Source organism: Neofelis nebulosa, chromosome 2, assembly GCF_028018385.1.
Source record: "Neofelis nebulosa isolate mNeoNeb1 chromosome 2, mNeoNeb1.pri, whole genome shotgun sequence".
NCBI lineage: Eukaryota > Metazoa > Chordata > Mammalia > Carnivora > Felidae > Neofelis > Neofelis nebulosa.
Window position 1 is genome coordinate 124,978,571 of NC_080783.1, and position 20,911 is coordinate 124,999,481.

The 20,911-nt window shown below is 43.8% G+C and overlaps 2 protein-coding genes across 12 annotated transcripts in view; one reads left to right on the plus strand and one right to left on the minus strand.

The window, feature by feature from the left end:
* PHTF1 (putative homeodomain transcription factor 1) overlaps positions 1-6,182 on the plus strand; it is a 90,899-nt gene extending 84,717 nt beyond the window's left edge. For 2 of the 9 annotated variants that reach the window (XR_009257824.1, XR_009257826.1), the window contains 2 exons: positions 3,267-3,377; positions 5,728-6,182. The gene's annotated coding sequence lies outside the window, so the exon portion shown is untranslated. The remainder of the gene's footprint in view (positions 1-3,266; positions 3,378-5,727) is intronic. The other 7 variants (XR_009257828.1, XR_009257822.1, XR_009257830.1 and 4 more) reach the window with 5 other exon arrangements.
* MAGI3 (membrane associated guanylate kinase, WW and PDZ domain containing 3) overlaps positions 5,798-20,911 on the minus strand; it is a 251,668-nt gene continuing 236,554 nt past the window's right edge. For 2 of the 3 annotated variants that reach the window (XM_058716161.1, XM_058716160.1), the window contains 5 exons: positions 16,699-16,801; positions 15,818-15,944; positions 14,822-14,965; positions 8,926-9,064; positions 5,798-7,399 (listed from right to left, as the gene is read on the minus strand). In XM_058716161.1, the coding sequence (XP_058572144.1) occupies positions 6,279-7,399; positions 8,926-9,064; positions 14,822-14,965; positions 15,818-15,944; positions 16,699-16,801 (1,634 nt within the window). In that variant the 3' untranslated portion in view covers positions 5,798-6,278. Of the gene's footprint in view, positions 7,400-8,017; positions 8,109-8,925; positions 9,065-14,821; positions 14,966-15,817; positions 15,945-16,698; positions 16,802-20,911 lie in introns of all 3 variants that reach the window. The other variant, XM_058716162.1, reaches the window with a different exon arrangement.

Below are 20,911 nucleotides of genomic sequence, written 5' to 3' on the forward strand. Positions count from 1 at the left end.
CTAAGTAAGTCAGGTAGTGAGTGTCATAGCTCTCTTGGTTCCTGCCCTATGCGGGTGTGGAGGAGGGAAATGGCACCTGCCAGTTCCTTTGTTCCCAGAGGGATCTCTCCATGAATGCTGCCTCTCTGAGATGAGTAACTTCCCCATTGTGTGCCTCAGTTGCTTTTCAGATCGCTGTTTCCATACTGCCTGTCCACTGGCTGTTTGCTCTGGCTTTTTTCCAAGAGCAGTCCCAATGTCCTCTGAACTCTTCCCAAGCCAAGCACACAACCTTTAAAACTCCAAGCTTTAAGCCCTGCTGGTTGCAAGAATTCATGAAATTTGGGCCCTCTCACTTTCCAAGCTAATAGCTATGGGGATTTGTTTTCCCCATGCACTCCCCTGTGTGCTAGTTTGTCTCTTGTCCTTCTTCATGACCATGGCAGCCACAATCTGTTTTTCTCCCAAGCCACCTCTCTGTTCTTCCTGACTTCTTCAGTGTGGTCTCTTCTCTACCTTTAGTTGTGGTTTGTTCTGCCAGTCTTCAGATTGATTTCTGGGGTATTTAGGATAATATGATAGTTATCTCGTTGTATTTGTGGGATGAGGTGAACCGAGCCTCATCAGGGTCGGGAGTGGGGTCCTCCTGCTCCACCACCATCTTCCTTGCCTCTCTTGTCGCTTTTAAGGTTCCCTCTTTAATTTTTGATATTTTAAGTATTATTTGCCTTGGCGTGGACTTCTTTGTGTTCATCAGTTTGGGGCCTCTCTGTGGTTCCTGGACCAGGACATCCATTTCCTTCTCCAAGTTAGGGAGTTTTCATGTATTATTTCTTTAAATGTTTCTGCTCCTTTCTCTCTCTTCTTCTGGGACTCCTATAATGTGAATGTTAGTGTGCTTGATGTTGTCTTAGAAGTCTTTTAACCTATCCTCATTTTAAAAAATTTTTTATGCTGTTCAACTTGATTTCCACTACTCTGTTGTCCAGATTGCTGATACGCTCTTCTGTACCCTCTAATCTGTTGATTCCCTCTATTATATTTTTCATTTGTTACATTCTTCAGCTCTGATTGGTTCCTTTTATATTTTCTATCTCTTTGTTGAAGTTCTGATTTCATCCACTCTTCACTCAAATCCAGAGATCATCTTTATGACCATTACTTTGGACTCTTTATCAGTTAGATTGCTTACCTGGTTTTCATTTAGCCTTTTTCCTAAGGTTTTGTCTTGTTCATTCATTTCGAACGTATTCCTATCTCCTCGTTTTGTCTGACTCTATTTGTTTCTATGTATTAGGTAGTCCAGCTTTGTATCCTGATCTTGAAGGTAGTGGCCTTACATAGAACGTATCCTGTGAGGCCTAGTAGCTCAATCCCCCTGGTTGCCAGAACCAGGTGCTCCAAGGGTGTTTCCAGTGTGGGCTGCCTGTGCCCTCTTACTGTGATGAGGTTGCAGTGGCTGCAGGCATGCAGGTGGGTGGGGCTGCCCTCTCCTACCAGGCTGGCTGCAGGCCAACGATTGTGGGTGTGCTAGTAGGTGGGACTGGCACCTCCTTCCTCCCTAGGACAAGATTTGCTTTGGATGAGTGCCGGTCCTGGCTGGGACTCCCTGCTGGGTGTGGCAGGGCAGTGTTTGCTTTGGCGGGGTGCCAGCCAGGATGCACACGTTGGGTGGGGCAGGTCTGCAGGTGGAATGCTCGGGTGGGGCTGGTGGTGCCAACCAGGCAGATGGAGTGCGTCAGGGCTGGTGCCTGCCAGTGCTGGGCCAGCTAGGCTGAGGAGGGCAAAAAAAAAAATGGTGTCTGCCAGTACTTCCATTCCAGAGAAGTTTCCTACAGATCCCTGCTCCTCTAGCACATGCTTTAAAATTGGGCAGTAAATCTTTAAGTATAACCTAGACACTTTACAAACTGCTGCCTCTGTGCTGGTTCTGAGCAAATGAAATTGTAAGGGCCCTTTAAGAGCAGAGTCTTTGTTTCCTGTAGCCCTTTAGCCGTCCCCTAGTTAAGGCCTGCTGATTTTCAAAGTTCCTAGAGTTGCAAAGCCAGAAGTTATGGGAGGCTCATCTTCCCAGGACAGATTCCCAGGGCTGGGGCAGGGGTGCCTGATGTGGGGCTTGAACCCCTCCCTTTTCATGAAGACATCTGTGCCCGTGCTCTCCCTCCCCAACCTGTGGGTCACCCCGCCGGGGTTTGGTTCCTGATGGGGCATCTCTTCCCCTCCTACCCTTCTCGATGTGGTTTTTTCTTTCTCTCTCTAGCTGTGGAAGAGAGATTTTGTGAGTCGTCAGGTCATTTTCAGGGTGAGTCACACCATATGTAGTTGCAGCCTTGGTGTGTCCATGGGAGGAAGGGAGGATCTTCCCAGTTCACGGCATTCCCTCTCTCCTGCTCTCATTTTTTGCCTACTTGTCCCTTCCCACTAGAGTGTAAACCTCTTAAGGCAGGGGCTTTATTTTTTGTCCACTCCTAGGTCCCCAGAATGCAAACCAGTACCGGCTGCCATAATTAGGTGCTCCATATAAATGTTTAGACCGAAGGAGTAGACCTCAAGTAACTTCACCTTCATGCAGCTTTTCTCCCATTAGGGTGGAAGAGTTGTAACTTCATGGCTCTCCTACCCTCAGGGATTCACTGATCTGTGTATAATTTCTAGAAACTTGGGCTTTTGTTTTGATCCCAAAAAAGGAGTGAGATCTAATATACTTTGGTAATATTTGGCTGTTACCGAGAAACCGAGATGTAAAAACAGGACTAGATTAGGCCATTTATACATTTAATAGGAATAGCAGTAACCATAATAAGGTTGAGAAAAACCCGTTCCCTTAGTAATCTGTATCGGGAAAAACTATCCTTCTTAAAATTGCTATGGAGGTATAACCTGAAGTTTCCTAAATGCACGTTATAGCTCATGTTTAATATAAGCTAAACTCTTTGTACAGTTGAATAACCAAATTCTTGCCTAATTGGTGTATGGTTTTCTTTACTGTCAGAGAGATACAAAAATTCTAAATACCACAGGGCCTCACAAAGTATAAGCGTATATGTCTTTGTATTTTTGGTTTATTGTATTTAGAGGCAAGTGGACTTGTGCACGGTAAAAATAACACCCTTCCAAATTACTTTTGAAATGTTTTAGAGCTACACCTTCCTAGTGGGCCAAATGGGTCTCATTCCCAACATGGTGTGTGATTTGGGATTATTGAGAAGTAAATTCGTTAAACTGAATCTCATGTGCACACGTACTGACTAGTTTACTCATCTAAAGTCATCCTTTGCTTCTTGCAGTTCTTGGTGCCCCTTTGAATAATGAAGTTTGAATTTCACAAATGTGCAGTAATTCTATACCTTTCCTGCAGCATGCCTGAGCTTATAAACTGTGATAAGGTATTACTCAAGGTAACAAGTGGCTGTTTATTCAGGACAAAATAAGCCTCTTGATTTGTGTATTTGCTAATAATAGTGCTGCCTGACTTCAATGCAAACACTGTAAAATAGACAAATTCCCAAAGGATTCTCTGTCAAAATTATAGGTTTAGGCTAAACTAAAGCACTTGGCTATGTTTTCATATTTTTAATGTATCTGAGAGAAAGATTCAGAGTTCTCGAGTGGTCAGAATCCCACTCTTCACAGAAGGCTGGCTCGCCTGCGCAGCAACAATGAAAACAGATCCAAGTCATTGGATCTCTTAAACGAATTCAGTTAACTACAGCAAAGATTGCAGAGTTCATGTAATAACCACGGCATGCTTTAAACAGATCACTGTACTGCTGGTAAACCTTAATAACATGACCAGTGAAGAGCTGTCTAAATAAATAAATCTGTTATTGTTTAAAACACCTAGAGAGTTCCTAGGAATCGGAGCATGCTAGGATGATGTCAGAAGTTGCTCTCATGTATCCACACCAGACTGAAACATCACATTTTGTTTTGGGGACAAAAGTCCCCATTTCTACCAGTGTTCTGTAGTTCCGGGGGCACACTATGGATTAAACTTCAGCTTAAACACATCTTTGTGGAGGTGATTAGTCAAATTGTTACACAGTTCAATTTGAATATTCCTTGCTTTCATAAAACCATATTCTCTGCATGCTGGTCATACTAAAATGCACAGAAAAAGACCAGTCTTTTTCTCTCCCTGACGGTATAAAAGATTTTGGGGGATAGACAGCAAATTATTTATGCAAAGCTATTTTCTTTACAATGACGAGGCACAGTGATATTTACCTCAAGCCCATTTCAAGGTTTACATACGGATGAAAGGCAGCCATACAGGTAAAATCATCATTATGAGTCTCCCTGATTTGTAGCATTTTGAATGTTCATTACTTGGGGGGGAACACAATCTATTTGAGGACTCAGACTGTGATGGGAATCCACTCAACAAAGAAAGCAATATTAAATAAACCCGACAGTAAAGAAATGCAGGTCATAAACAGTTTTTTGTTTTTGTTTTTTTAATATCTATATAAAAAATAACGAGCGATTTACAGATCTCTTTCTCTAATCAGAACCTCAAGTGTATATATAAAGGTACTGTACAATATATAAACATTTACAACCAGTACATCCATATTTTGCTTAGCATTCCAAGGCCACATTGCTAAGTCAGTATATAATCAGTACAGTGACAGGTTACTTAGGAAGGAAAGAGCCACGTCAGACTGACAACAGAGGACATCAAAGTTATGTCACAGTTAACAATAAAAATAGGATCTTTATCACTAATTGTGGACTATTGGGAAAATAAATCATTTCTGTGGTACTAAATTCTTAGCATTTATCAAGCCTCCTAATTTTTCTCTATTCAAGTAGTTACAATAGATGGGTAAATATAGTTCTGGATGAAAGGGGATTTCAAACTCTCACTCTGGGAAGCATGTCTCAGCTACAGGGGCAGATTCTGTTGTTACATTAAAGACTTTCACAGTCGAACTCTAAGAGGAAACGACCTGGACATAACGTGTTTCACAATAACAAGATGGACCCAGGTGACAGAACAGGGGTGTTCAAATACCCCATAAAATGGTTTTGTTCTGAGATTGTTCCTTTATTTATAGTCGCTACTGAATGCTGCTTCAGGGGACTGAAAAACCTGGGTCTTACGGAGTTAAGAACGGTCTCTACCTCCCAACAAACATCTTTCACTAGACTTTTAGAAAGAACTCCGAAAATGTGTACAAGCTAAGCAAATGTTTAGTCTCCCTTTCTTGCTTTTTAAGTTAATGTAGCTAGAAATTAAAATACGATCTAGCACGTTCTGTCTACCGCCATGTCTATCCTCTTGCCGAGCAGGGCTCACGCAGGTTCTGCCTCTGAACACCTGAACTTGTATGGCTGCCACCAGATTGTTTCGTGATGGAGTCCCTCACAATCTGTCTGGTTTTTGGACTCTCCAGATATGTACTATGTATTAACAATTAATGAATTAGTAGTAGGTCCAACCCAAATATCCGGAAACAGAAATGTGGTGGCTCTTCTCTGAACAGCCGTGAGCACTATTTCCACAGGCTGCTTTCTGGTTTCATAATGAAATAACTGAAGGAAAGGGGTGACCTGAGACGCTAAGACTGCATCAGGGCTGGGTCACACAGCAGGTGAGCTCTCCAGTGCTGAAAGTACACGGTCTCATTTTGAACATTCAATTGTTAAGTGGTATCTTGAAAGTTACTCAGAATACCTTATGCAGCCGAATTAAAATCCGGAAGAAAGTGTCGATATTTGACTACATTTTGTTTTTCTTTTCAGTAGTGATGTTTTGGAGTTTCATTTTTAAACCAGGCCTGGGCCATCACCAGTAGCTGTTAGAAGAGGCAACCGCCATCTTTAATGACGAGCTAACAATCCCTTCTTCTGCAAGGACTCAAATATTTCTCTCTGTAAACATGCAGCATGCTATTGAGGATATCAACTTCCAAGCCAAACCTAGTTTTTTCATTACTGTGGAATTATCTGAGTAAGACGGATACAACACATGTGATACAGTAGATAACTTGGCACAGATATAAAGTGAGTTGTGACCACACTGTGTGCACATCAGCATGGACACTCACGGCGACGGGCCGGGGCACCCGAGCCGGGCATGTCGGATGAGCGCGCAGGAGGGCAGCCAGCCGGGGGACGGTTGGTCCTTAGCAGTCCTGAAGGCCCTTCATGCAGCCTGGGTAACTTGATGTTCAGAGTAAAATGTGTGTGTTTCAGAATTTCTGAAAAAAAAAAAAATGACTTTTGTTTTTGAAAAATGCCGCTTTTTAGAAAGGAAAAATTACGACTTGTTTTTCTTTGTTTTATACCAAAGGTCACAGCCGTTTCTCGGCCACACCAGTAGTGCCTGTGGCTTTATTTGCACTTGGCACCTTCCAGGGCCCTGGAGTGATTGGTGTTTTCCTAACGGGAGAAGCGCTCTCAGGTTGGAACCCTCCACCCTCTCTGTTTTTGTCGGCTGCCTCTTGTTCTTTTCCTCGGGGGTCTTCCATTTTGTTTAAAACCATCCTTTCTTCAGGGTCCTGCTTCAGCTTTTCTGATTTTTTGACATTTTCTCCTGTTTTCTCCTTGCTAGAACTTGTCTCTCCCACGGTGGCCTTCTTTCCTTCTTCCTGCTCAGACTCTGGTCTACTAGCAGTGTTACTAGTCTTTTTGGGCGGAAGAGACTTTTCATCCGTTCTCTTGCTTCTTTTCTCTGGGGACCTTGTTCTGTTTTTCCCAGACTGGCTCTGCTTTGTGTCTTTCCTGGCAGCACCTGATCCTTCCCTGCCGTCCGAGATCTGCTCAGCACCGTCCCTAGCGCGGCCCCCTCCTCTCTGACTCTCAGACTCTAGTCCTCTGGCTTCAGTATTTGGTCGGCCTTTGCTGCCTTCAGTCTTTTGCTGCTTCTTTGGGCTTGAAGATCGTCCTCTGCTTTTTCCACAGTGATCCTGCCCAGAACCTGCCCTGCTGCCGGTCTGACCACTTTTACTGTCCCCTTTCCTGGGGCTGAGGGACCGGTCTCTGGGTCTTCTCTTGGGGTCAGTGGTGGGAGGACTGGGAATCTTGTCCGAACGTTCTTCTGCATGTCGGCTGGCTGGCTTCCTGGGACTAGCAGATCTACCTCTTTGTGTAACGCCAGTTTCTACTTTTAAGAGATTTTTCTTGTCACCATGCCCATGACTGCCGGGTGGATCCCTTTTATTCACATTTTTCTGGAGAAAAGAGTGCTGCTTTTTATCAGGCTGATTTTCATTTAAAGTGCTTTTCTTTTCAGGCACACCGCCCTTTAATTCCTCTGTCTTTTCACATATCTGAGCTCTCATTAAAGATTCTTCAGTTACTGGCATGGGGGACCCCTCAAATACGGAAGCGGAATGTGACGCTGGGGGAAATGGTGACTGCTCATCATAAATCACATTTGAAGACGAAGGATTATTATTAATATCCCAATCACCTACAAAAAGTGATTTGAGGGGAACATTATTAAATTTTAGAATTACAACAAATAGGGACAGTAAATTTTGAACTTTGACAGCCATTCGAATTGTACTGACTGCTTAAATAGCCTGAGTACGAATATTTCATAAATAAAATTTATGTACATTACCATCTCTATAAAATTAGATTACATAGACAGCTGTACTTGTGCACGAAGGGTGGGTTGTTTAAATGTACCCAAAATAACAGTAGTCATTTTTCCAGTTTATAATTAATTACATAATATATGATATATAAAGTCTTCCTAAGTAGTAAAGCCCAATAAAAAACTTAGAAGAAATAAATAATAAAATTGGACCGAATTACTTGGTCCAAGAAGCTTACTAATTTGGCTGTCATCAAAGGATAGAGCTTATGGATATGCCAAAATCACTAATCAAGGACACCCGACTGAGGTAACCAGAATGAGGTTCGTGGGCATTTACAAATAATTTTCTTGCATTAAGCTGTCAAATTTAATGTCAAAAGGAAACTGAAAAGTGCAGAAGATAGAAAGAGATGTATTTAATAGCATCATTTTTAATTAAAAAGAAAAAAAAAAGAAGGAAGTGATTTACAAGACATGCAAATTTACCAAGTCTTTTTAAGGAAAGACCAAGAAAAGCCCTGAAAGCCTTAATGTTGCTCAGGTTTCACGTAGGAGCACAGACCGGAAGGAGCCAAACCTGAAGAAGGAAGAGAAAAGGCCTAGGACTATGTAAAAAAAAAAAAAAAAAAAAATCACAGCGCAGTTAGCAAAGATGTCATTGGGAACGTATGGTTTACAAGCAGATGGTGGAAGGTAATAACAGAGAATTATAGGCTGGAAGGGGACCGCAGGAGGTCACGTCTCTACTTGTCCCTCAGAAGTTCTACGGGGTCGGGCGGGGGTGCAGAAACTAGAAGGGACAAGTCCTGGTGGTGCGGTACTCTATCTAGGCCAGTGCTCTCAGTTAAAACATGATGTTCAAATCCTGTGGTATTTCAAAAACATACAACGCAACCAAGGAACCTGAAGCCCAGTGCAGGAGAACAGACAGTCCCATCCACCTCCCTGACGCCAGGTCGGGTCAGAGCAACTTGTTCTCCACAAGGGACCAGAGAAGCCTAAAGTCCTTCTACTCTTCATTGAGAGAAACTTCTCTTCCATTAAGGGAGTAGATCTTACAATGAGGAAGTAAGTGGCATTTGAAGAGATTTCAAACGTTTTTCATGACATTTAAATCACTTGCCTCTGACGTCCTTGTTTTTTTTACAAGCACGTTTCTCTATAAAAGCAACTTACAAGTTTTCTATTGAAATTGCTTAACATATTCCATCCCAACACAAATCACGCCTGAAGCCACTTACTTGGTAATACCCTGCTGTGTAAGTAGCTTTCGATGGTTCTGGTGTTTACCTTTGAACTAGCCAGCAAAATATCTAGCCCCTTCAAACAGACATTCTTTTTCTGTCGTCGCCCCCTCCGTAACTTTTCAGCTCCAGGTGAGAGCCTTTCCTTACCGTGGTCAGGTATCAGGCCAGTCCCTGGCCTCAAAAGTAGAAGAACTTTATTCCCACCAGCCTGAATGAGTTCAATCGCTCGAGTATGCGTGATACCTTGTGTAGGTTCCCCATTGATTTCAACGATCTGGTCACCAACCTAGAGAGGGAACATTCACAGGAACAACATGAAACTATGCATCCTCCTTCGATTCTGCTCTGTCCACTCGACAGCCGCTCAACCTTACTGACTCATTTGCAAACCGTCTAACTTGTACACGGTGCTGTGTCATTGCTAAAGCTGATGGGCGGATGGATGACTGCAGTGGGAAGAGACAGCGTCCAGATTTATTTGCTCTGTAGAAATCCTACAGGAGAAAGTCGCATGTGAGGAGGAAACAGGATCCAGGCACCTTGAAATCACAAATGAGATCTGGAGTTTTCAACCAAAAGAGAAGTGCCAGGGGAGGTGAGGTCTCTATGATCCACATGATGCCACAGGGCTGGGTCTGAATGACCCACTAGGAAGAGTACTTTCCAAGACGCATTGAATCTGGAATTTATTTTCTAAAACCCGGGCTGGTGGCTCCTCATCGAGGAAGCCTTTCCTGGCCTCCACGGAGAACTGCCCCCTCCCCTTCACGTTGCCAGCACAGCCTGTAGATGTATGAGGCACTAGATGAATGAAATGTTCGGAGATAAAAACTTCAGCTTGGAGAATATATCCATATGAATACTGATTTAAAACCGGTAACGGGCGTATGCTCATGACTTCAGTGTAAAATAATTTCCCTAGGTAACATAAAACCAGGGACCAGAATGAGATGCCTCACTACCTCTACTATTTACTAGAAATGCTGTCTAGGTATTTCAGAAGAAAAGGGGGAAACATGGATACGTCAAGTGTCACTTTTGCAAAAGGACCTGATGAAAGATAACGATGGTAGTGATTTTAAAATACATTTCAGCAGCACCCGGGTGGCTTAGTCAAGTGTCTGACTCCTGATTTCAGCTCATAGTTGGTAAGATCGAGCCCCAAGTTGGGCTCTGTGCTGACAGCATGGAGCCTGCTTGGGATTTTCTCACTCTGCCCCTCCCCAACTCAAGTGCACGTGCTCTCTCTCAAAATAAATTAAAAAATGTTTCAAGGTGACAAGCAGAGGCTTGTTTGGCTTTAAAAGAGATAAACCGAGGGGTGCCTGGGTGACTCAGTCGGTTAAGTGTCCAATTTCAGTTCAGGTCATGATCTCGTGGTTTGTGAGTTCGAGCCCCACATCAGGCTCCATATTGACAGCTCAGAGCCTGGAGCCTGCTTCGCATTCTGTGTCTCCCTCTCTCTCTCTGCCCCTCCCCTACCCCGACCCTGTCTCTCTCTCAAAAATAGACATTAAAAAAATCAAAACAGCGAACAATGGAAAACTACTGACATTCCAAACAGCTCAAAAATTTGTAAGAGCTTACGAAAACAATCCAGAAATAACAACAGAAGGTGACTCAATAATTATTTAACAGAAGCTGGTAGGAAAGTCTGTAGCCACAGATACAGCGAAGCCCAGTGGCCAGGAAGCAGGGCCTTGGAGTCATAATGTCTGTGGTTCACCCCTGGCTCCACCTCCAGCCAGCGGAGGGTCTCATTTTCCTCTCTGTGAAATGGGGACAATATTAGTACCCACCTCCTGGGGTCCGGGCGGGGATTTAATGAGATAAAACCTGGTGACACACCAAACACAAGCAGATGTTTCTTTTCAAGTTATCTACTTCCTGGTTTTCCCCCAAAGGACTTCAAGTGCATCAGGAGGAAGATTTACCCGAGCCCGTCCCCCACTGTATACACCGCAAAACATGTCAACTATGAAAAAGAAAACAGATTAAAAGGTTTTGTTGCATATTTATGGAAAAAAAAAGGAATCTCTTGAATAATTGGAGGGTATGACAAGATAAGTGGACTTAACATAGGAGAAAAAACTTAAAAAAAAACTAACCAAAATAAGATAATAAACATAATAGGATGGAAAAAAGTAATAAACAGAATAAAAATACTTATATCCAGAATATATGAGTGAGATAAAAGCTAATACCCAGAGTTCCCTTAATAAGTGATTGAAGAAAAATAATTTGAGGAAATAAATACAAATGACAAGTGACAAATCAGTCCTGCTGATTGAGACAAATGGAAATTAAGGTAGACGGTATTCGGAGCGTGCTTTGGGCGTATCTTGTAAAACATGACTGAGGTTTCCCTTAATTGCAGTCACATTCTTTGGCTTAACTTCAGTGTCCTAAGCTGCATATTTCTGATTCTTTCGGTACAACGAATAAATTGCAATAAAGCTTGTAATTGAACAGATTTGCCACCAGGTGTCATTTTTGTTTAACTTTAAAACTACATTGCGGGAAGGAGACTATAACCCCATGGCTTTCAAATTTGTGACAGACAGGCCCTCAGAGCAGGGAAGAGTCCTCGACTGGTCTATACAAAGCCGCAGACAAAAAATGGCACTTGTGAGAGGGAAACGTGAACATTCTTTGAAAATTCTGTTGTTTAAAATGAAGAATACATCTTTTGATAAATAGAACAAATAACAGTTCAAGTTTGTGTTACTGAAAAATGAAATTATGGGGGACAGAGGAGAAGAGAGAGAAAGCAAAGAAAGGAACAAAGGAGAATAGGAGAACCAAAGGAAGAAGTAGGAAGAGGGGACAGAGAAAAATTATGCTCCTCAAAAAAGTTACTCTGTCAACCACAGCCACTACAGTTTATATTAAAATTACACAATGTTTCTAGCACATTGCTTACATTCTCTTAGAAGGCGCTGAGAACCTCTATACTTCCCTGGAACAATCTAATCCAGAAAGGCATGAGCCGTGGCCTGACGTGAAAACACCCGGGCTGGGCTCACAGGACCAAAGATCTGGGCCACACCACGGCCGTCACAGGCTGAGTGAGGCCAGTAAGGGACTTAGTCTCCCAGAGCCTCAGTTTTACATCTATAAGTGGGGAAAATGCCACCTACCTTAAAGGGTTTTTGTGGGGCTAAAACTAAGTGAAAACACATGTTACCTGGAAGACGACAGACGACATTCTCTAAATCTGATTCTGTCCTGCAGTAAAGATCTAACTAAATCTGACACTATTGCCGAATGTGAGACTTTCCCACTCAGCTGATCTCATTGCCTTTGCCCAGAACACCTTTTTCTGTCCTCCTCAGATCTCGACCAGATTTACGGATGGCTTAGGACTCACTAAATGTACAGATGCCCCTGACTCTCAGCGTTTTTCCATCTGTATCACAGGCTCCCATTTTCTTTTTTTCCTGAATGACACTATTACATTGCCTGCTAACTACTTCATCTATCTCATGTCCTGTCTACCCAGTAATAAGTTTTGGGAGCTGATTTTGAAAAAAAAAAAAACCAATTCTCATTAGTATTTGTCATCCATTCTACACTTCCAACAAATGTCTACAGAGCGGGGCGCCTGGGTGGCGCAGTCGGTTAAGCGTCCGACTTCAGCCAGGTCACGATCTCGCGGTCTGTGAGTTCGAGCCCTGCGTCGGGCTCTGGGCTGATGGCTCGGAGCCTGGAGCCTGTTTCCGATTCTGTGTCTCCCTCTCTCTCTGCCCCTCCCCCGTTCATGCTGTCTCTCTCTGTCCCAAAAATAAATTTAAAAAAAAAGTTGAAAAAAAAAAAAATGTCTACAGAGCATCTAGTATGAATATTCAGGCCCCAGATCAGGACTGAAGATACTGGAGGGGTGCCTGGGTGGCTCAGTTGGTTGAGTGTCTGACTCTTGATTTCGGCTCAGGTCGTGATCCCAGGATCGTGGGATCAAGCCCCGCGTCGGGCTCTTCACTAGGCAAGGAGCCTGCTTGAGATTCTCCCTCCCCCCACCCCCCTTTCTCTCTCTCTGTCTCTGCCCTGCTCTCCTGCTTGCACTCTCTCTAAAAATAAAAGGACTGAAGATACTGAAATAAATACTAGGCACAGGACACAAAGTACAAATATCAGCCTAACAAAGAGAGGGAGGAGAGAAGGGAGGCAGGAGGATGGGGCAGAAAGGGATGCCCAGGTCGCCCTGCAGTGTGAGTTTGTTGGAGATAAACTCTCATCATTTGGGCGGTGGCACCAGAGTAAGCTGTCATTAGTACAAAGCAGCCATGATCCTTAGCAAGTCAAGATTTTGATAATTTAGTAGCCAGAGAAAGAATTCTTCTCTGAAAAGCTGATTTCTTAGAGTTTACAACAAACCTGGGCATGGTAGTAATAGCTCCCTTTCAAACATCAGATCTTACTTTTGAAATGAGAGTTGATTTAACCCTGAAAGTCCGAAGTTCCCATTCATTTGGAAAGAATGACATGTTTTAGAAACAGACTTTGTCTGCTATAAGGCCTGTTTGCCTTTTGTTTTGTGAGATTAGTGCATCTGAGGGTTATATTTGGAACCAACTTTTGAAAATTATATCTTAGTTTTTGGGGCTCCTGGGTGGCTCAGTCATGATCTCGCAGTTGGTGAGTTCGAGCCCCGCATCGGGCTCTGTGCTGACAGCTCAGAGCCTGGAGCCTGCTTCAGATTCTGTGTCTCCCTCTCTCTCTACCCCCTCCCTGCTCATGCTCTCTCTCTGTCTCAACATTAAAAAAATTTTTTTAAAAACTTTAAAAATTATATCCTAGTTTTTTGTTTGATTGGTTTTTTTTTGTGATAATACAATGGGAGATTTTTTTTTTTAAAAAACCGGAAGATTTAAAGTATACCCAGATTTAAAAAAAAAAAAAAAAAGAGGGAAGAAAAAAGACCAAGCTCTCTCTACTGAAATCCTAACCCACTTTCTAATGCCACCCATTCTCCACTCATATGAAATCTCCACTCATAGCCACTCATACTCCCCGCCTTTTGATCTTGTGCACAGGTCTGGTCATTTGAAGAGGGGTGGGGTCTTATTTGGTTTAGGGCTACTACCCCTTCTCCCAGTTCATTCAGTTCTCACTCATAAAGCTTTGGGTAAAGCAGACACTTGACACATGTTTACAAAATGAGTCATGGGAACGGGGCAGTGATGTGGAAAATTCAGAACTGCAATCATTATTAGAATATACCATCTGATTAAAAAAAATTATCTTCCCAGATGCCAACTGGTGGCAGAGGGAGGAAGTCCAAAGTTCTCTTGAGTAGTAGGGGGGAGGCTGTCTGGAATTTAAAATTTAATGTACGTTAAATGTAAAATCTAATGTATAAACTAACGGATGCCAGTGGGCTATTTTTTTAAAAAATTGAAGCCAGCACACGTCCCCTCTGTAAGATTCCTCTTTAAGTAATGTTCAGAGAAAGAGGGAAAATACCTTATGTGCAGACCCATAAACAATCTGGCCTGCAGTTGCCCTGTCCAAAGCTAGTGTTTCAGAATTGAGGGCAACGATGATGGATCACGACCCATGCGAATTCTAGTCTTTCAGATCATAGTAAAGGTTGGGAGAGTCATGCTTTTTGATCTCTGGCTACCTCTGTAGGGTAGCTAGGAGGAAAAAAAAAAAAATCCTGGGCCTATTATTTCTGGAAAGAAGTTGAAGATTCTGTTTTATCCTGGCTTTTCCAAGACTTTTAATAAGATGAAAAGTATATTTTATTTATGAGTCCATTTGCCCTCAAATGTGGATGATGTCAGTAAAAAGTAAATTTCCTTATGGACCAAAGTCAAGATGGTGAGGACAGCGTCACCGAGCTACAGCCTAGCACTCTCGAGGGAGGACACGGAATCGCCAGGGGTCAGAACGTCAAACCAGGAGCGGCTGCTCTCAGGTTCTGTGATGGAAAACCTGGCTGCTTAGCTCTGGGGGGTTTCCGCACTCCCTTTGATCAACTGTTTTCAGTAGTTCCCAGTCCGGAGCCAGAAGCAAAGGCTGTGGACGGAAGCGAACTCACGTGGATCCTGCCGTCTTTGATGGCGGGGCCCTCCTCAGCCAGACGCAGGATGAACAGCCCCATGTTGTACTCCTTCCCCCCGCGGAGGCTGAACCCAAATCCCCGGGGGCCTCGCTCTAGCTCCACTGGGTAACAGCCAAGGCTCTGGGAGAGAAAGAGCGTAAGGAAAACAAGTTTTCGTGGGCTGCTTTACTGACAGTTTGAAGAAAGACTACCTTTGTAGCTGGAAGACAGCATTTATACAGTCCGTGTGCATTTCTAGATCATAAGAAAGGAATGGGAGTTTGGGTTGAAGAGCTAATTTTTTACAAATGCAGCCCAAGTTAATGTGAAGATTATATGTTTTTTTCCCACTATTTGGTCAATGGGCAACAGAACTATCAGAGAAAAGAGTTTGGAGAAATGCTTCCTTTAAGGAGATTATGACTAATTTTCCTGAAAAAAGAAAAAAAAAAAAACCCAAACCCAAACCCTACTTTGATGAACTCAAACCCTGCTATTTCTAAGTACCTGACTGGGGGTGCTTATTTCTCCAACGTCAGGGTAAGCTTTTTTACCCTTTACACTCTCTCAGGGAAGCTAACAGAATGCCAAACACACAGCAAGACATTTGGGGAACGAGAATGTATCCGAACTCATTTGCAAGACAAATTCACCAGTGTTGGGCCACCTGGTGGCTCAATCGGTTGAGCGTCCAACTCTTGATTTTGCCCTAGGTCGTGATCTCACGGTTCGTGAGATCGGGCCTCATGTCGGGCTCTGCGCTGACAGCGCTGAGCCTGCTTGGGGTTCTCTCTCTCTCTCTCTCTCTCTCTCTCTCTCTCTCTCTCTCCCTCTCTGCCCCTTCCCTGCATGTGCTCACATGTGCACTCTCTCTCTCAAAATAAATAAAAAAAGTAAAAGGCTTTCCCTAGGTTCTTTAAAAAGAAAAATTCACCAGTGTCAGCGGTTTAGCCACTGAAAAGACCAGTTTGCACCTGGGGGGTAGCTGCTTACCTGATTGTGTCGGCTGCCTACAACGGAAACCATGGCGGCGTCAGGCTGGGCAAGGTGCTTGTGGTCAGACCATGAGTGTCGGTAAGAGGCGGAGACGTCTTTCCCGATTTCACCTTCTACGGCACCTCTACGAACAGAGAAATCCAGTCACTCCCGGGACGGAGAGAATGAAAACACTCTGAAAGCCAAGGCAGGTTAGTCTCTTTTCAAAGCTGAGCTTGCCACTCTCCCGACCGGCCGCCGGAAAGGCAGACTGCATCGAGAGCCAGAGACGCTAGGTGCGTCTGGTGGTCAACAGCCGCGTCAGCTCTGTCCACATCCCACGTTGGTTTGGTCTGGTTTTTATTTTGAGGGCGTCTCGGGGCAGTTTTTATCAAGGAAAGCTGCACTCAAGCAGCTGAACCACAGGGCAGAGGAGCTGACCCTGCCGGTGAGAAATAGCTCTCTGCAGCGCCGATGCCTGTGGAGGTGCTGAATTTGTGACAACCTCGCTTTTGTTTCGTGGCTAATATTTTTAACAAAAGAGGTGAGGAAGTGCGTACAGGTATCGCTCGGGCAGGCTGAGAAGACAGCAATGCATGTGGGTCTGGGGTTCCCTGCCAAAATCAGGGGGACCGAGCGTGGCGGAGCCAGAGGCTGCTGTCGCTTCTTTCTTTCCAGTCCCCGCTTGTCGGGCATGATGGGATGACTGTGTTGAGCCCTGGGATGAGGCTGGAGGAGGGATGAGGTACCGAGGGAGCGGGGGGAACTGGGAAGGTATCTGAGGGCGGAAAACACGAGAGTTCTCATTCTGACCTCACCGGTGGGGCGGGAGTGGGGGTGCGTACGGAAGAAGGGGGAAATGAGAGGGAAGAGCCCGCACCTGGGGAGAGCAGCCTCACCTGTCCCCAGGTACGTGGTTGGCCTGTGACTGTCCCATGGGTCTGTGCTGCAGGGCGGGGCTTTGCCGGGCGGAGTTTGTTCCTGACGGCGGGCCATGATGCTCTGTTCAAATGAGGAAACAGGAAACATGACCCTTTGTACACAAAGACGTGGAGGCCAAGTGCTCTACGGGAGTGAGACCGTCACAGAGGGTTCCCGACCCTAGTGACTTCGGCACGAGCAGCACTGCGGCCGGCTGTCTGGAACTGGGATGTTACCATTTCCTCCCTGTGGCTGTGATCACTGCTTAGGTGTGAAGAGAACAGGAGCCCTATTCTTACCGCACACACTTGCCTCTTCCGTCTTGGTCATCCGCACAACAAGGAAATCAGAAGTGTACATACTCAACAACAGCATCGAGAAGACGGAGCTCCAGGAGCCATCCGGCAGCCCATTCTATGGGCTTCTGGAGCGCACGCCCCGCACCCAGCAAACGCCGGGTCTCAGGAGTGCTGGACACAGCAGCCAGTCTGCAAACTGCATGCACGCCTCTAACCCACATCGTTCACAGAGGAGCAACTGCTCTGCCTGGCACAAATACCAAAGACACACTTACAGAATCATCCCGAGTGTCGACAAATGTCGATAAAGGCTTCACTGCTTCTGTTTTCTGAGAGCACAAATACAGGGGACAAAACTGAACATTTCTTTCTGTATCATCGCCAGTGGCTCCACACCTGCTGCTGTTCCTTGAAGGCAGGTCTCATGACCAAGCATGGGAACCACCTGCCTCTGGGTGGCAGGTCACGGGAGATGACAGGTAGGGGAGACTCTTAAGGCTGTCACACTCCTATCCGTCAAGCTGAAACTTCCGAATGCTTATCTTGTCCATATGTTAAACATAGGATATTAAAAAAAAATTTTTAACGTTTATTTTTGAGAAGAGAGAGAGCATGAGTGAGGGAGGAGAGAGAAAGAGGGAGACACAGAATCTGAAACAGGCTCCAGGCTCTGAGCTGTCAGCACAGAGCCGGACACGGGGCTCGAACTCACAGACTGTGAGATCATGACCTGAGCCAAAGTCACATGCTTAACCGACTGAGCCCCCTAGGCTCCCCTAAACATAGGATATTGAAAATACCAGAGAGAGGGAGCATAGCTTAGTGAATTAGGCCATGAACTCTGCAGCAAGACTGACGGGTTAAGCCTCTTATTATTTACTAGCTGTGTGTTCTTGAGGAAATTACTCCCATTCCCTGTGCTTCTAATCACCTCACCCATAAAAGGAATTATAGCTACCTCATGGGGTTATCGTTATCCAACAAGCTTACAAATGTACATGCTTCAGACAGTGCCTGGCATCTACCCATTAGGTACATGTTTCTATTATGATTAACATTATCATAATCCTCAAAATGATGAAATCTTATTTGAGGTTATATTTTTCTTAAAGTGCACATTCTGAAATTTTACCTTACTTGTTAAAAATGTTTAACACTTTAAAGTCAAGTGCTCCAGAAAGGAAGAGTGGAGTGTGAACTTTTTTGGGGGAAGATGGGGGGAAATGGAAATCTGTTGCTCTTTTATTTTTATTTGAGAGAGAAAGAGAGAGACAGAGAGAGAGAAATGGAAATCTGTTGCTCTTACTTTATTTTTATTTGAGAGAGAGAGAGAGAAAGAAGGAAGGAAGGAAAGGAAGGGAAGGAAGGGAAGGAAGGGAGGAAGGAAGAAAGGAAGGAAGGAAGAAAGAAAGAAAGGAAGGAAGGAAGGAAGGAAGGAAGGAAGGAAGGAAGGAAGAAAGAAAGAAAGAAAGAAAGAAAGAAAGAAAGAAAGAAAGAAAGAAAGAGGAAGGAAGGAAGGAAGGAAGGAAGGAAGGAAGGAAGGAAGGAAGGAAGAAAGAAGAAGGAAGGAAGGAAGGAAGGAAGAAAGAAAGAAAGGAAGAAAGGAAGGAAGGAAGGAAGGAAGGAAGGAAGGAAGGAAGAAAGGAAGAAAGGAAGGAAGGAAGGAAGGAAGAAAGGAAGGAAGGAAGGAAGGAAGGAAGGAAGAAAGGAAGAAAGGAAGAAAGGAAGGAAAGAAGAAAGAAAGAAAGAAAGAAAGAAAGAAAGAAAGAAAGAAAGAAAGAAAGAAAGAAGGAAGGAAGGAAGGAAGGAAGGAAGGAAGGAAGGAAGGAAGGAAGAAAGAAAGAAAGAAAGAAAGAAAGAAAGAAAGAAAGAAAGAAAGAAAGAAAGAAAGAAAGAAAGAAAGAAAGAAAAAGAAAAGCAGTGCTCACCCAAAGCAGGGCTTGAGCTCACCTGATTCAGGACTTGAACTCATGAACTGTAAGATCATGATCTCAGCCAAAATCAGATGCTTAACTAACTGAGCCACCCAGGCGCCACTGGTTGCACTTTTAAATTGCTATCATGGGGGCGCTTATGTTCTCTCTCCATTTTATCTGAAAGTTGTTCAGATAGTAAAGCAATGGGTTAAGCAGATCACTCCCTCAGTGAGGATTAAATTTTTGCGGGAGTCTCTGTATGTAATTATTTAAGAGAAAGTGTATTTATTATCAGACGAAAAAAACACAAAATCCCGTAAACTATGGATATAGACATTACAATGGATCGTGACTCATCCTCTGCAAGAATAAATGAGAACTGTGTAAGAGTACCTCCTCAAACTCCAGTAAGGGGCACAAATGATGGAGACATCCTAGGCTCTTAGGTGGGGTAACTTAATAGTTAAAGGTATAAATTACCCCAAAGTTAATATATATCCAATATATCCGAATAAAAAACGCAGTTGGGTTTCTTAATAATTTGCTCTAAAATTTTACATGGAAGAGTTTCATGAATATCTCGTCCATTTGGAGTGTGTGTAGGGGGCGGGTGGATAAAAGCTTGCCTTAACAGACAAGATATTGGGACCTACCACAAAGCTACAGATTTGTTAAAAAGTGTGTGTGGATATACATACGTGCACACACATTAAAACACGTATTATGTATATTACTGTCAGGAAATACATATGTAAATTGACCCAAGAACAGATAAATCAATAGCACAGAACAGCTAGGAGACTCATGTTGGAAGGGGACGCAAACACACAGGAACGGTGGCTGCATAGATCAATGAGGAAAAGAGGTGTTATCTGATAGCTGGTGCTATAAAAGCCCGCTCAGTGTAAGAATAAAAAAATAAAGCTGGATCCCTCCTAAAACTACAAATAAAAGGGAGGCACCAGATGCATTAAAGAACTGAATGTAAAATTATAAATCTAGCAGACGATGATATAAGAGAAAATCTCTGTGACATGGGGTGGGTAAGGAGAACATGTCTTAAATGAAACTTCAAAAGCCTAAGTCATAAGGAAAAAATTGGCCAATGTGATTACATCTAAATTAAGAATCTCTGTACAGTGGAGGGCACGATGGTAAAGTTAACATACAGATGACAGGAAAAGATCTTTGTACTTTCTAAAATTAAATTGCACTGGGATGCCTGGGTGGCTCAGCTGGTTAAGTGTCGGACTCTTGATTTCAGTTCAGGTCATGATCTCACGGTCGTGAGATCAAGCCCCACGTTGGGCTCTGCACCAAGCAAGGAGACTGCTTAGGATTCTCTCCCTCTCTCTTTCTCTGTCCCTCCGTCATTTGAGCATGTACCCTCTCAAAAAAATTTTTTAAACTAAATTGGACTAATACCTATCCCAAGGAATCTCTAAATATCAATAAGAAAAAGACTGAAATCACACAAGAAAAATGAGTAAAAGGAGGGGCAGCTGGGTGGCTCAATCGGTTACGCATCCGACCCTTGATTTTGGCTCCAGTCATGATCTCATGGTTCATGAGAACGAGCCCTTCGTTGGGTTCTGCACTGATGGCATGGAGCCCACTTGGGATTCTCTCTCTCTCTCTCTCTCTCTCTCTGCCCCTCCCCTGCTTGCACTCTCTCTCTCTCTCAAAATAAATAAACATTAAAAAAAAAAGAAAAATGAGTAACAGATATGAAGAGGCAACTCACAACAAAAAAAAGCCCCAAAACAAGCATTTGAAGAGATGCTTAAATTAATGGGTAATGAAAGAAATGCAAATTAAACACGAATGAGAGGACACTTCCCACACTGCGGCTGGTTTGAAAGCAGGCTCACACCAGGCACTGGCTGACACATAAAGGTGTCGGAAGCTTCCACGGCCTGCCGGTGGGGGTGAAGGTGCAACAATTATGGAGGACAGTCGGTCAGTACCTGGTCACA